The 15863-nt window shown below is 35.5% G+C and overlaps 1 protein-coding gene across 2 annotated transcripts; it reads left to right on the top strand.

Moving 5' to 3' along the window:
- Window positions 1–505: 505 nt before the first annotated feature.
- LOC18422427 (sucrose transport protein SUC3) lies at window positions 506–15696 on the top strand. Of its 2 annotated transcripts, none has more exons than XM_020665200.2 (14): window positions 506–970; window positions 4491–4556; window positions 10986–11084; window positions 11170–11234; window positions 11340–11424; window positions 11666–11699; window positions 11819–11918; window positions 12210–12285; window positions 12361–12672; window positions 12873–13016; window positions 13175–13408; window positions 13779–13842; window positions 13922–13965; window positions 15176–15696. In XM_020665200.2, the coding sequence occupies exons 1-14, from the start codon at window positions 695–697 to the stop codon at window positions 15356–15358; spliced, it is 1782 nt and encodes a 593-aa protein (XP_020520859.1). In that variant the 5' UTR covers window positions 506–694; the 3' UTR covers window positions 15359–15696. The 2 variants fall into 2 exon arrangements, with proteins under 2 accessions (XP_020520859.1, XP_088722112.1); XM_088865986.1 differs by lacking the exon at window positions 506–970 and adding an exon at window positions 4140–4258.
- Window positions 15697–15863: the final 167 nt, after the last annotated feature.

The following is a 15863-nucleotide window of genomic DNA, read 5'->3' as shown; positions in this document are numbered from 1 at the left end:
CATCCCTGCTTTGTAACCGAAATCCACTGAATTCAGACGAAATCCAAAAATAGCGAAATTAGTCTACTATTGGAGAATAATTTTCTCTTCTTTGTAACGAAATCCACTGAATTCAGACGAAATCCAAAAATAGCGAAATTAGTCTACTATTGGAGAATAATCATCCCTTCTTTGTAACGAAATCCACTGAATTCAGACGAAATTAAAAAATAGCGAAATTAGTCTAGTCGGAAGGGCGAAACGGAGAAGCCGGATAACCACTGGTCGGAAAATAAAACACGGCTGAATCCACGGCCGAGTAACCCACAGAAATACAAGTGGATGGAAATCCATTGAAAGTTACATGTGCCCCTCTCTCTGTCTCTCTCTCTCCGTGGGAAAAGGAAATGACCAACCGTAACCCTCCTCTCTCTCCCTTTTTTTAATGTTATAACCAAAAAAAACCAGACCCGCTATCATTCTTTCATCTCTCTCTCTCTCTCTCTCTCTGGGTTTTTTTAATCTCTGCAAATTCCTCCTTTAGACATTATTTTACAGGATAGTCTCTGCAGATTCTTATCTTTGAAACCATTTCTAAGTGCTTTTTGGAACCATAGGCTACCGCAAATACTTTCTTTTATATGGGCATTTGAGTCTTTTATGGACGTAAATGTTTGTTTAAAAGGGCCAACGTGTACGTTTTAATGGTCGAAAAATGGAGTCAGCTGAGAACGATGTGCCCAATAGGAATTTGAATGCGATGGAGTCAGCTGAGATCGATGTGCCCAATAGGAATTTGAATGCGGCAGAGCTTGAGTTGGTCAAATTAGATGGAAGTTCCGGTCAGTCTGAATCAGATATCCGGTTTGAGAGGGCGATTTCTGTTGAAAATTCCGTTAGCATGACGACTCTGATACTGAGTTCGACCATTGCGGCTGGCGTTCAATTTGGATGGGCTTTGCAACTTTCTCTTTTGACGCCTTATATACAGGTGACCATATTAATGTTTTTTTGCTTCTATTTTGTTGAGATGTCGAGATTTTTTTGTTGATTGGATATCTTTGCTTTGTAAATTCTGTATTTTTTAGAATTTTGTGGTAATCCAACCTTTTGGTTATCTTATGAGATAGAGCGCTAGTAATGAGCATAAAGATTTTGTTTGCCTTTTTGTTTTGTTTTTTTTTTTTTTTGCAAATTTACATCATTTCATAGGAAAATGAGTTTATGTTTCAGAGGTATTTGAGTAAAGGTGCAGTTGGCAGATAGAGTGTTAGTAATAAGCATAAAGATTTTGTTTGATTTTTTTTTTTTTTTTTTTCTTTTTTTTTTTGTAAATTTACGTCATTTGAGTAAAGGTGCAGCTGGCATACCGATACATTTATAGGTATAGAGGTAAGGTGCATCGTTTGATGTAAAATATTCTTAGTATTATCTTAAAATATATTTTTATATCTAATTATAAAATTATAAATTTAAAAAATAGTTAAAACCAAATAGATCTATAAACATATGAAATCTTTAAAATGGATGGTGTAGATAATATATTGTAAAATATACTATTTTTAATACTGAAAATCTTTTTATTTTTCATGGTCATATATCTCGATGTCGAGATGATCAATCAAAAGGAAAAATATACTTTTCAATGGATTTTTGAAGTGCATATGTAGTTCTACGTTATAAGGTTTCTATCCTAATATTAAACTTTTTCCTTTAAAAAGAATTATTATACCCTTACCCTCTCTTTTTCCCTGGTATTTTACCCAACTTTTTTAATCACGTGTTGTTATCCCCCCATTTTCTGTCTCTACCGGCCCTTTCTCACTCTCTCTCTAACCCGAAATTGAAGCCTCCCCCCTCAAAAGAAAGACTGGCCACCAAAAAAGGCCGGTAAAAAAGGAGCAGCTTTCTCTCTCTACCGGCCCTCTCACTCTCTCCTTTTCTCTCTACCCCCGAAATTAAAGCCATCCTCTCACCAAAAAAAAACTCGCCCAAAAGAAAGTGGCCAAAGACAAATTTTCCAAAGTCCAACGTTTTTCAAGGCGAACTGCCCGTAAAAAACGAGCAGGCCGTGTTTTCCAGTGAAAACAAGTTATTTCCCCGCAAAAAAAAAGAAGGGTTTGTAATGATAGGGGAAGAGAGAGAGACTGGGTTTTTTCTCTCGTTAATGGGGTTTTAGATAGAGAAAGCCGCTTCTCTCTCAATCAGTTCAAAGCAGCCTTTCCGCGATGGTATTTATAGCAAGACAGACGCCTCTTCACAAACTTCTTCAAACCAGTTTGAAAATCAGTTGCAGGTTTTTACCCGAGCTCCTCTTGAGCCAAACTAATGTCTTCCCCAAATTAAAGGGAAGACAAATTGGTGTTTTAAGGCATTTCAACAACACCTTCAAATGTCTCTAAAATGACTGCTAATCGGGCAGGCATTTCAGCAACATTCCCCTTTGCTCACCTTTAAATGTTCCAAAAATGCCCTGGCATTGTAATCGGTGATGTGTTCCCCAAATTGAAGATCTTGTAAAGAGCAAGGCCCTTGAGAGAGAGAGAGAGAGCTGGTAGAGAGAGAGGGAGGGTATAGAGAGATATGGCGTGTAGAGACTTCAAAATGCTGACGTGTCATATTTTTTTTGTTTGCATAGAGAGAGAGGTGGGAAGGATATTTTTGTCTTAAAAAAATACAATAAAAAATAGTATCGAGGTTTAAGAAGAGAAAAGTGCCTAGAATGTTATTACTTTCCTTTGTTATATTTCCCTCTCCCTTCCTCTCTCTCTCTCTCTCTCTCTGTAAATGTTTATGTTGTTATGATTATTCAGTTAAGATATTCCATGGCCTATTGTTTCAAATTAAATGATGCATCTGGTTAGAAATGCCATTGTTAAAAATCGGGAATGATGCTTCTCTCTCAACTAATAGATTTCCTGGTTTTGCTATGAATGCATGATTTGTTACACTCTTCTCTAGTGCTGTTGAGTTACGAATGGCGCTTTTCCTAGCATTGCTGGAGCCATCGCAACTTCTCTTATCCTCTTATCGCCATTGTTCTTATCCTTCTTAGTTTAGTAAATTCATTGTTTCTCCATAAGGAATCTGGAAATTTTTATCCGTATTAAGTCTTATAATGACTTTAGCATGTTCCATGCATTGTAGACTTTTAAATTTAACGGTAATTCATGTGTGTGTATTATATGATTATATGTATGTATGCATATGTATACCATCATCATCATAGATTAAGCCATGTCCAAATTATCTAGGTTCGGCTATATAAATCTTGTTCTGTCATTATGCTCAATCAAAAGCCATATCTTCACTCAAAATATAAGTAACTATATTTCTTCTCACTATTTATATCTATATTCTTTCGGCTCTTCCCTTTTTAGAGTCTTCCACTTGAACCAAATCGTTTGTACTAACAGGTGCTGTTTTACGTCGATGTTCCACATAGCCAGCAACCTAAGTCTACTTTTTCTCATCTTGTTCCTAATTGGAGCTACCTCTAAGTTTTTTTTGATGTATTCGTTCTGAATTTTATCTTTTTTTATCTTATCACGCATCCATCGCAATATCCTCATCACACTGTACTCATCTATGATTATATTATTTCTGGACCGCCCAACATTCCATCCTATAAAGCATTGTTGGTTTTACAACCATCTTTTAGAACTTTTTTTGACCTTTCATTGTCATTTGTATGCCATGATCACATAAAGCTTCTAGAAGCACATCTCTACTTAGCCCACCCAGTTCTAATTTTATGTACGACATCTTTTTCAATCTCTTCATTCTAATGGATTATCAACCTAAGATATAAAAAATATTATCTTTTTCTACTACTATGGTTATTAAACTTGCATGTACGTGTGTGCGGGCAGGCATGCATGTGCGTAGAGGGTGGGTGTGTGAAGCTAATATTTGACATTTTAATAATAAAATTGACTTAGAAAAATAGAACATGGGCCCAAATTCAAAGACACCGTCCGAAGACGTGTGTGCCCCTGCGTCTTATGATATGGACACCCTTTGTTTGTTACGGAGAACCACATGCCTTACCAAAGAGACACGTGTCTTGTTCACCACCCTGTGGACTTATGTGTCTACATTACAGACACGCTGTGTTTTTGAATCTGAAAGAAGAAAACATTTGACGGGCATGTGATCATGGGTTTCCCTTGCCAGTATGCGTGGTTCTCCAGGCAGGTTGGCTTCTCCAAAATGTGCATGACATGCATGTCTCTGATGTATTGGTCCCTAAAGTACTGTGATTTTTTATGATGTTGAGGTGAGCATCAAGCTACTCTCAACCTGTGATTTGCAGTGTCCTTGGAACCTTTGTGTTCATTTCTATTATTATGTGGTGATCCATTGTATTTGTATATAACTGTTTCCTATTTCTTATTTTGTTTTGTTAGCATTGTTCAATTTTGTTTCTCATTGATATTGTAATCGCTACATATTTTATTTTGTTAATGATAATAACTTACCGTTTTTAATTCTTTGTTTTCTAATCACAGACCCTTGGAATTGAGCATGCGTTTTCTTCATTCATTTGGCTTTGTGGTCCTATTACCGGCCTTCTGGTAGGTGGTTCTAGCATTATACCTTTACATATTGTAGGTTTATTAGTGGTTCCTCTCTTATTTACTTTGCATATGATGTTGGATTTGATTTAGAGTGGATCATTCCAATCTTGTCTCATCGTTGATTAATAGGATTTCTTATTTGATAGAAATCAAAGCACACATGAGTGATCAACTATTTAACATTTCACCCTTCTTTCTTTTTCTTTTCTTTTCTTCCTCCTTTTTTTTTTTTTTTTTTATTATGTAGTTTCAGAATCCCTTTAAAGGGAGCATCATCATGTGTCAAAATTGTGGGAGGGGCACTTTTCACTTCTGCCCCTCGGACAAAACCAAAGTGATTTTCTTAAAACCATTTATTTGCATATTATTTTGTCGGTATAGAACATCATCCTTCCCGCTTTCAAACATCCCACCATGAGGGAAAGCTTGAGGCCTATTCCCCTTCCTTTGCCCTCAAGCCTCCATCTGAAATAGTCATTGCCATCTCCATGCCCATCAAACTTGGTGTGGTTGTGATTGACTCTAACTCTAGATTGGATAAATTTCTCATGAAATAATACAAGAAGTTACTTCTTAAGAATTTACTTGTTAAAACGTCAGTAGGTTTCTTATTAGCATTTTTTTAGTACGTAAACATCTTATTAAATAGCAGTAGAGACAAGGAAGTAGTAAAGATTGACGACCAGAAAGTACAAAAAAAGAACGAACTTTCGATATCTTGGATCGATAATCTAGGAAAATGAGAAATTGAAAAAGATGTCGTACGTAGAATTAGAGCTAGGTGGGCGAAGTAGAGATGTGCAACTGGATTTTATGTAATCGTCCCATATCAATGAAACTGAAGGGAAACTTCTATAGGATAGCTGTAAGACATTTGCTCTATGAGGCAGAATGTTGGGAGGACAAAAAACAATATATCCATGGAATGACTGTAGTGGAGATGAAGATGTTGAGATGGATGAGTGGCAAGACAAGACGAAATAGAATTCAAAATGAATCCATTCGAGATAATTTATGTATGGCACCAATAGGCGATAATATGAGAGATATTAGACTTAGATGTGTTGGCTATGAGTGGCTCCAACCAAGTACAATACATGTTAGGAGGTGTGAGTTAGTTCAAGTGGAAGGACTTCAAAAGGCAAGGGATAAGCCTAAAAAGATGTGGTTAGAAGTAGTTCGGAAAGATATGGGGACTTATGGCCTCACTAAGGATACGGCATTGAATAGAGTAGAATGACATACCAAAATTCATGTAGCTGACCCCAATTAATTGGAAAAAAGCTATGATGATGATGATGACCCAAGTATCTTATTTTGACCACAATATTTTAAAAAATGCTAGGTGGCATCTAGGTGGTCTGGGGGTCTAGGCGGCCCAATGCCTAAGCAGGCACCCAGAACCTTGGCGGCCGAGTAGAAAGAAAAAAGTCTGTAGTCTAAATGTCTAAGTCTAACTGTATAATTATCTAACACATAATCCATAATCCATATTTCTATGAATGAGGAGAAGTCCATAACCCATAGTTCCATATAATGCTAGAACCATACAAGCATACACACAAGAGCTAGTAGAAACTAGAAACTAAAAAATAAAAAAAAGAAGAAAATACACAGTCGAAGATTCAATAGTCAACACCAAGAGTCAAGCGTTCTCATTCTTCAGTCATCATCATCATCATTATCAAAAGGAGTAGGGTAAGCCTTATCATGTGCATCGGATTCAAGGTCATCATCATCAAAGTCATCTTCATCTTCAACATAATTGTCGCACCCCAAGTTTTATAACACTAAAATCCTTGAGATGTGACAGTCTATTCTTAAAAGGCAAAACAAATTCGAAATTTTTTTCTCTTTAAGAATAAATTGTCACATCTCAGGAATTTTAGTGTTATAAAACTTGGGGGTGACAATAATACTCATCCTCCTCTGTTTCTCTTCTTCTACCTCCCTTTTACTCTGTGTAGATAAGGCCCTAAGAGTCTTAGCTACTCTACCTGGTGCCTCTTCGCCCTATTTTTTTTTTTGTGTTATTTCTTGAATTCAAATATTATATAATTTCTTCTCTGATAGCTTCAGGAACAATATTACACGGGGCAACATCCCTCTTAATACCAGCAAGGTGTTTCTTGAACCTGTAAATACCCCAATTGGTATCATTTTCACAATAATTACACCTATTACAATTTTTGTCATTTGGATTCGGGTTGTGACCATACTTCCAACCTGGATCACCACTTCTAGAAGAACCTATATAAGATATTTCCATAGAACAATGCTCATTTTCTTCCTTTTCGAGTTCTACTAAATTCCAATATTGTCTAATCTTATCTCGAATAGCTTTCGGAACCTTTTTACAAGAAGCAATATTCTCTTTAGTATCGGCAAAGTTTTTCTTGAATCGGTTAATACCCCCATTGGTATCTTTTTCACTAAAATTACACTTTATACAATTTTCATTATTTGGTTTCGAGTTATAATCATACTTTCAACCTGAATCACCTCTTCCAACAGAACAAAAAATAGACTTATCCAAATGACAAGGATTTTGTTCTTGTTTGTGTTTTACTGAACTCATATATTGGTTAATCTCCTCTCTGATAGTTTCAGGAATATTTTTACAATGGACAACATTCCCCCTAATACATGCAAAATGTTTATTAAATTGTTTTATTATTTTGTATTCTTTTCACAATAATTGCTTCTTATGAAATTTTTATCCAAATGATTCATGTTATATCCATATTTCCAACCCGGATCACTATTTTGACAAGTTCATGAAAAAGACATATCAAAATAATACAAATAATCTAAAAAATAAAATTTTGTACTTATTTTAAGTACTTGATCTCCAAACTTTCACCTCTGAGATGTTTTCTAGTACTAAATTTTTTTAAAACACCATCTAATAGGCCTAAAAAATTGCTAAAACAAAATCTAATCTTAATAGGTGATGTTTGGATCCATTTCCCGTAACTTTGAGAAACACGTCGATCCAAAGAAAATCACAATTTTTTTTTTTTAAAAAAAAGTTTATCTCTATCGAAAATGGGCTCTAATGGGTTTAGGTTTCAAATTAACCTAAAACCCACCTTTAAAATCAATTGTTTTTTAAAAAAACTCAAAAAAACCCTTCAACAAAGGGCATTTCTGCCCCTGGGCGGGGTAGCAAGCACTAGGCGGCCTCCTAACGCTAGGGCCATGGACAACCCGCTTAGGCCTGGGTGATGCTCCCAAGACTTTTGGACCTCCTAGGTGTTGAGTGATCCACTTTTTAAAACATTGTTTGACCATGAGCAGTCTTAGGTCATGATTTTTTTTAAATGAAGTTCTAGGTATACATTGAGGGGCCGTTTGGGTACTTGAAAATCTATTACGTGACAATAGATAACAAGGAAATATGGCATTTCCACTGTTTGGGTACATTTAATCTTAAGGAAATGGAACGAGATTATGCGAGATTTCCCAAAAAATCAAGAAATCCATTACACGCGGTGCTAGCTGAAAAATCTATTACGAGAGTAACGGTTAATTTTGGGAAATCTTTTGTGTGCGATTTTGCCTACCCCATCCTGATTAAAAAAATGTTCTAAGCCCTATCTCTTCATAATAACTAGGTGATCCCTCCCTTTTTAAGCTTGTCCCTTTATCTGAAGGCATCAATTGTCATATAAAAACAAAAATAATGAAAATAAAAATTAGTAATCAATGATAAATTACACAACACAATCATAATAAAAAATTTCCCCGTCCCCTCATTTGAAGGCATCAGTATCATATAAAAACAAAAATAATAAAAATAAAAATCAGTAATCAATGATAAATTAAACAACACAATCATAATAAAAAATTTCATACAACATAATACTTATAAGATATTACTAAAATCTCAATTGAAATAACATACCTCTTTATTCTCCTCCAATACCTCAAAATTTTATATTGCAATTACGAAACCTTCTAGTTTACTAATCAAGCTTCTTCCCATTTTTAACTCGTACGCTACAAATTTTGAATTTAGTATCATAAATTTATTGTTTATTTGAAATTATATAGAGAGACATTTGAAAGACTTCTATAAAAATAAATAAAAATAAAGCTTATGATTATTAAATCATGTTATTCCAATCATATTGTTCCAATGACTTATCATGTTGAAACCAATGCCGTGTTAGAAAACATGTGATTGCATATAAGTGCCAAAGGCATTTAAAATAAGTAGGAAATAGTGTCATGACTGTAAAATGGTACAAGTTATTATTAGAAAATATTTTTGGAATGACGATAATGTTATTATTAGAAATACTTTTGGAATGGTGTGGTGAAGATTTTAATTCAGTATTTTAGTGGAATTTTGTGACAAAAAAGAAGGAAATGATAATTCTGCATTTTAGTGAAATTTTGTGACAAAAAAAAAAAAGAAATTATAGTCTATAGGCACGTGCTGATAAAATGTTGGTAAAGCATTTCATATATTTCTTTCGAACATAGCCAAACAATAACAATGTATTTTCGAGGTTATATCTAAATACTACCCAAACAGTAACAATCTATTTACAGGTAATGTATTACACCAGTAATATATTTCACAGACAATATATTTCCACTTATCCGAACGATCCCTTAAGGTTTTTGCTTTGTTTACCCCTTCCCCCTAGGTTGGTCACAAGGCCGAATAGTTGATATCCCCAAAATTTGGGGTCGCTCGGTTTTGCATGAGCAAGCAAATTTTCTTTTCGCTCTCGTGTGAGCATATAATCTTTTCACTTTTAGAGTGAATATCCTATGTCAAACCAGTATGTCCTTGGTAAAAAGTGGTTTCCTTGAAAACCACTTTACTTTGGGTTTGATGGAGGGGCAAAATTGAAAATTCCCATGCTAGAATTCCTAACCCATGATGATATGTCTGTGGATAGGATCTTTGAAGTTGAATAAAAAGAAAAAAGTGAAACGTTAAATGGTTCATCTTTTGAGTTCTGTTCGATAAATATCTTATAAATGACCTCTGATATCATTAATGATCATCTAGAGAGTAAAAATGCTTTATGTTTTTTGTAATCTTTTCCTGTCTAGGAAAAAGAACCCCATAAACATTTTGAGGTTTAAAAATGCTTTTCAATTACTTGATTTTTAATTATTTGAGCCTTTTGTTTGAAAAGGAAAATTTTGTTTATGCTCTTTATAGCTGCGTATCTTTAGATGACTCAATTATTTGCAATGGTTTTATGCTGACCCTGTAGTAACTTGCCCACATGCAAACCTAATAGAACTTTTTATGATATATAAATTGAGACGATATATATGTGATATTGCTACAGTGTTTAACTATGCTCACAAGGTAGTGCGCCGATGTTAGTTACAGTTGACCATCAAAAGATGGAATCCAAGTAGTGGTAAGGGACCTGATAAATAATTTCCAGAAAGAAAGAGAGGACTTCATAAAGATGGTTTCCATTGTTTGACTAGATGAGTAATTTGCACGTTATGCCGATGAAATGTTGAATTCATTTATTCTGAAAGGAAATACCCATAATGCTTATGGCTTTGAGAATATCTTCTACTGCGTATGCAGTATTCCACAAGTTGCAAGTAAATAGACTTATGGCAAAATGATAACCTGGAATATGTTATTGGGTTCTGGTGTTGGACGCTTGGGAATGTGATGGAGTTTGGTTAGATATGGGCTTTTATTTTAATCCTCCAGCCAAATCTCATTTCGGTTGCTTTTTAGCCTTGAAAGATTAAGGGTTTCCTATATTTACCATTTTTATTAATTAAAGAAAAAATTTAATATAGACTCTAAACAATCAAATTAGAGCCCACCTCAAAAATTCCACTAGAATAGGTTGTTTTGATACCTAAATATCCTCAAATTGATCAATCTCGGCATCAAGGTGCATGGACACGAGGAAAAATTGAATTTCAAGTTTTGGAAATAGTGCATCTTGTAATGTATTTTTGGACCGCCAATTTTCAAGATTTTCAAGCTTTCATAGATCTGCTCCATCTGTATTATTTTTTAAGCTTTAAATTTTATAATTAGATATGAAAATATATTTTAAAGCTATCACAAAGATTTTCAGTATTGAAACCACAGTTTTCAATACTACTTGAAGGTGCTCTCTACTTTGATTGTTTAGAGCCTCGGCTCTATTCTAACCGTACCCTTAATTAAATTGTATATTTGCAAACCATGAGAGCCCATGGATCGTTTTGTTGGAATTCACAAGCCTTGTTTATACAGTAGAGGTGAATGCTAAATTCTTCACTATCTTCACTTAACAATTATGAGCATTCAATCAAGGTCTCAAATGCGTATATGTTGATGACATTGTGATATAAGTATACTATGAAAGAAATAAGGAAGATGGTCTACAGATTTCTACCATGCTAATGCATTTCTTTGTTCTGACCTTGGCACTGCAGGTTCAGCCATGTGTTGGTGTATGGAGTGATAAATGCCATTCAAAATTTGGAAGAAGGCGGCCATTTATTTTTGTTGGGTCTCTCATGATTTGTATAGCAGTGAGTATTCATGAGTCGTGTTTTTCAGTTAAACATTTGGACAGCTTTCCGTGTTTTGATCACAGCTAATGCCTTGGCTAATCAGGTTACCATTATTGGATTCTCTGCGGACATTGGATATCTATTTGGGGATACGAAGGAGCATTGCAGGTAAACAATTGCGTGTTGCTTCTTTTTAGTGAAAGTATGATCTTTCATGTTATGACATGCACTATTGCTCTTGTGGTTTGATCAAGAATCTTTTATGACTTACAGTACCTATAAAGGTACTCGTGCATGGGCCGCATTCATCTTTGTTGTCGGCTTTTGGATGCTGGATCTTGCCAATAACACAGTACAAGTAGGTCCATTACAGTGTTTTTTTTTTGTGGTTTGTGCTATTTTTGTAAGGCTGGTGTGATAATATTTGGTATGGTGTTTTCCATTCTTTAATGAGTTCTGTGTCATGTTTAAGATTGTAAAAGTCTTTGAAAATTGGATGAGGGGATGGATTTATCTTTATGCATGCCTTTCTTCATTGGATAAGATTTATACATGGACTTTCTGCCTGCTTCTTTAACAGGGCTTCACTGTTATTTCAGGGTCCTGCCCGTGCACTATTAGCGGATCTCTCAGGTGAGGTTATGTTCATATCGAATTTCTTTGTTTTGTACTTTGTTTGAGGCCGTACATTTTTCTACGTATTGTTATTGCATAATATTTGTCATGATCTTTGTTATTTTGTATTATGACAGGTCCTGACCAGCGAAATGCAGCAAATGCGGTATTCTGTTCTTGGATGGCTCTTGGGAATATCTTGGGGTATTCTGCTGGTGCTAGTGGACAATGGCACAGGTGTTATTATTTATTATTATTATTATTATTTTTATATTTTTTGTGGACATTAGTTTCTATAACAGTGAAATGGTGACACTATTACAAGTACCATGCTCTTGGCAAAACCATTTCCAACTGACCTGATAATTAGTATTGTCTTTATTTGATTAACTTTTTTAATGGTTTCTTTTATCTCTTATGCTATTTCTTCTTGCTATCCAATATTTATTGTTGTACTTATCATAGCTTATGTTGACATTGATGTGGTGCTGCTTGTTGTTCTTATTATAATATGCTCTTCTTGAGCAGGTGGTTCCCTTTCTTGACCACACGAGCTTGTTGTGCAGCCTGTGGAAATCTGAAAGGAGCTTTCCTCGTAGCTGTGGTAAGGATCAAATTTGAATGTAACTTTACCCAAAAAAAAAATTTATGCAATAAAAAACTTATTTTCTCTATGCAGTTCTTTCTCGGTATCTGTGCTATTGTGACCCTCTATTGTGCTCGAGAGGTTCCACTGGATTCTGCTACTTTATTAGATGGCACCAATGACCATGCCCAAGGAGATCTCAATATGGAATCTGATAAATCAGTTGGGAATCTTGCATCTGGTGATGCTAAAACTGATGTTGATACTCTCGGCGATAAAAAGAAAGAGGATGAGAAGGGGATACATAATGATGGACCTGGAGCAGTCTTGGTCAATCTTTTAACAGGCATCAGACATCTACCTCCAGCTATGCACTCTGTGCTCCTAGTCATGGCTCTTAGTTGGGTATGCCTTCTACCATTTTTTTTTTATGCCGCTAATCTGGATCTTTTACAATGATGCATGGTTGTAGGATTGTCATCTCTTTTTCTGGTGTTGCACCCACTCTCTATCGATGTTTTCCATTTCTTCATAGGTGGCCCCAAGATTGTTAGTTTTTGTTTTTGGGAGGTGGCTTTCTGACCCTATAGTTTTTTTACCTTCAGTTGTCATGGTTTCCATTCATTCTCTTTGACACTGATTGGATGGGTCGTGAAGTTTACCATGGAGATCCAAAAGGAGATGTGTCAAAGGTAGCAGCTTATGACAGTGGAGTCAGAGAAGGTGCATTTGGTTTGCTATTGAATTCAGTAAGAACTCAAGTTTGATCAATGAATTTTTCTAAGAAATTATTTCCCATTTACTAAGGTCGTCTGAGATTGAGGAAGAAACTTTAGCTTATCATAATGGTTAAATATTAGTTACACTTAGTAGGATTTATATAACCATCTTTTGCTTTCCTGGTCAGCTTGTTCTCGGGATCAGCTCTTTCCTTATCTATCCAATGTGTCAATGGATTGGTTCTAGTTCAGTATGGGCAATGAGCAATTTCATTGTATTTGCATGCATGGCATGCACTGCAGTCATTAGTGTGCTATCCATTAGGGAACATGCTCAAGGAATCCAGCATGTCATTGGAAAAAGTGGTGCAGTTAAAGTTGCTTCATTGGTTATATTTGCTCTTCTTGGATTTCCCCTTGCCGTAAGTACCACAAATTGACTTGATGTCACCTTATTGATGCACCTACTTGGAAGAAGTATACCATTGTCCCATGGACAATGACATGTGGTACTCCATGCTATGTCCACCATCTGTTCCCCGAGTGATGGGATGAGATTAATGACATTCCTGTTGGTAGAGTTGATCTCCAGCCATCCGTTGGTGTGAACAAATGTTGAATATGGCCTTGGTGTTCCATTTACCATAGTTAAGTGTACTGTATTGTGCTCCTTATCCTTCACATACTTGAAGTTCTGTACACTATAATAAGCAAATGGACTATGATTTGCCCATCCTTTCGACGGAGATTTGACCTTGGAATTTTCACTGTTGTGGAACATTTCTGTTGCAGATTACATATAGTGTTCCATTCTCTGTGACAGCAGAGTTGACTGCTAACAGTGGAGGTGGTCAAGGTTTGTATAAAATGAATACCTAAAAGTTTCTTTTGTAGTTTCCTTGCAACTTTAATTCATGATAATTCTTTTTTCACAGGACTGGCTATAGGTGTTCTAAATCTTGCTATTGTGGTACCCCAGGTATGTGTTGTTTATTAATGAACTGACATAAATTTCGAGGTGGTAAAATCTGGATATCTATGCACTCAATCCTGTATTCTATTTCATCATCTGTGTCCCACAGTATAAATACTTGCTCTGCATTCAGCATGTGCATGATAGTTTTGTGGTTCTTATTTTTAGGATTGTATGAATTTTAGGAATTGACACTGAGGATAAACACTTGGTGCTGTTTTGAATGGTTTCAACTGTTGAGTTGGGACTGTATCATTTGACATCTGGTGTCGGGATAGCCTGTTTATATGTTCTGCCTCCCCAATGGATCTTCATTCATGACCCTCATTTACAATGTTTCTGCGAGTTTAGCAAATCTTATTTGTTAATTGCTCTATTTATTTATAGAAATGAACTTAGTTAAAGAAATTTTTTATTAAATCGAATGTATAGTACTATGCTATTAAAAGAGAAAGGCAACCCTAATCCAATATACTCTGTTAAAAGTGTCTACCAGGGCAATGACATTTCCTAATATAGAGAGAGGTAAGCACTGAAAAAAATGAGTATCCATAAGAATAAAGACAGGTCCTCAGGAATTTGGTCCCATCTAAATGGGCCACCTGGATGTGTACTCAGGGGCATGAGTAGGGATATGATGCTATATTTCCAGATATTGAACATATGGATGCAGATATGGGTATCCTGATTAATTTAATCCAAGTACATTGTGTTTGCGGATTCGTAACCCTGAAGGAGTCTTCACCATAGTCTTGACATTTGCCATATGTAAATAAACAATTGATATGTTTTGCAATTAGTCGTATCACACTGACACTTATAATATATGGCATATCGTGTTTTATATCCTTTTGATAAAGATAAATAGCAAGAAAGAGTTATCTGGTTATCCTTCTTTTACAGTGTCGATCTGTTGGGTTCAGTCGGTGGTTTATTTCTCCACTATCCCCCAATTTTCTTATCCATTTAATGTAGATTCCCCATGCAAAGTAGTTAAATTATCTGACGTACATTTTATGTTCAGCCTTATGCTCGACATTTATTACATAATACTAAGAAATTTTGACCACGTATTGACATGATCTAACACTCATTTGCTTCTCTACTTTTCTGAAGGTTATTTGGTAAAGTTTCATGATGCAAAAACAAGCTTACGTTTCTTAACCAAGAACAACTAAGTAGAAACTTTATGTCTTTGGGCCCTGGTTTTGTGCAGATGATAGTTGCACTGGGGGCTGGTCCATGGGATGCCCTTTTCGGTGGGGGCAATGTACCTGCATTTGTTCTTGCTTCTCTCTTTGCACTTGCCGCTGGTATCATAGCAACAATTAAGTTGCCAAGGAAATCTCCGAAATCTTATAAGGACGAGGTTTTTGTGCAGCCAAACCTGCATATATAGAAATGCGGGCTTATTAATAAATCTTTTTTGGAGATGGATTTTTGGATCTAATTTTTAAGGACATGTAATCTCCAACATGGAGATCATGAATATGAAAAACTAAATAAACTGGCAGTTTTTATTGTTTTTAGATGGAGTGCCTACTTGTATCCATCTTTAAGATGGATGCTTTACTCTTTTTGGACCGCATATGTAGTCATGCGGTCCAGTCCGCATGAGACAATTTTCCTTCTTATAAACCTACTACATCCCATGGTTTTGGTAAAATTGCCCCTTCTGAAAGAGCAAATACATGTACAATTGAATCATGAAATTTTAGAGGTGATCATCTTCATGCAGTTCAATTCTTTTATGGTTTCTCTCTCTCTCTCTTTCATCTTTGTTATTGGTGGAGTGGGAGCTGTATTGATGGAGTTTCTTTGGGAAAGTTACGACCATGAATTATTGGATAGCCAATTGTCCCAGTAAGCTTTTCTAATTTCTTTATTCTTTTGAATATTGATAC

This window comes from Amborella trichopoda, chromosome 4, assembly GCF_054954075.1.
Source record: "Amborella trichopoda isolate Santa Cruz 75 chromosome 4, AtrichopodaSantaCruz75HAP2 v2.0, whole genome shotgun sequence".
NCBI lineage: Eukaryota > Viridiplantae > Streptophyta > Magnoliopsida > Amborellales > Amborellaceae > Amborella > Amborella trichopoda.
The sequence above is the reverse complement of the archived record's forward strand: the minus strand, read 5'-3'. Positions and strand labels throughout refer to the sequence as shown.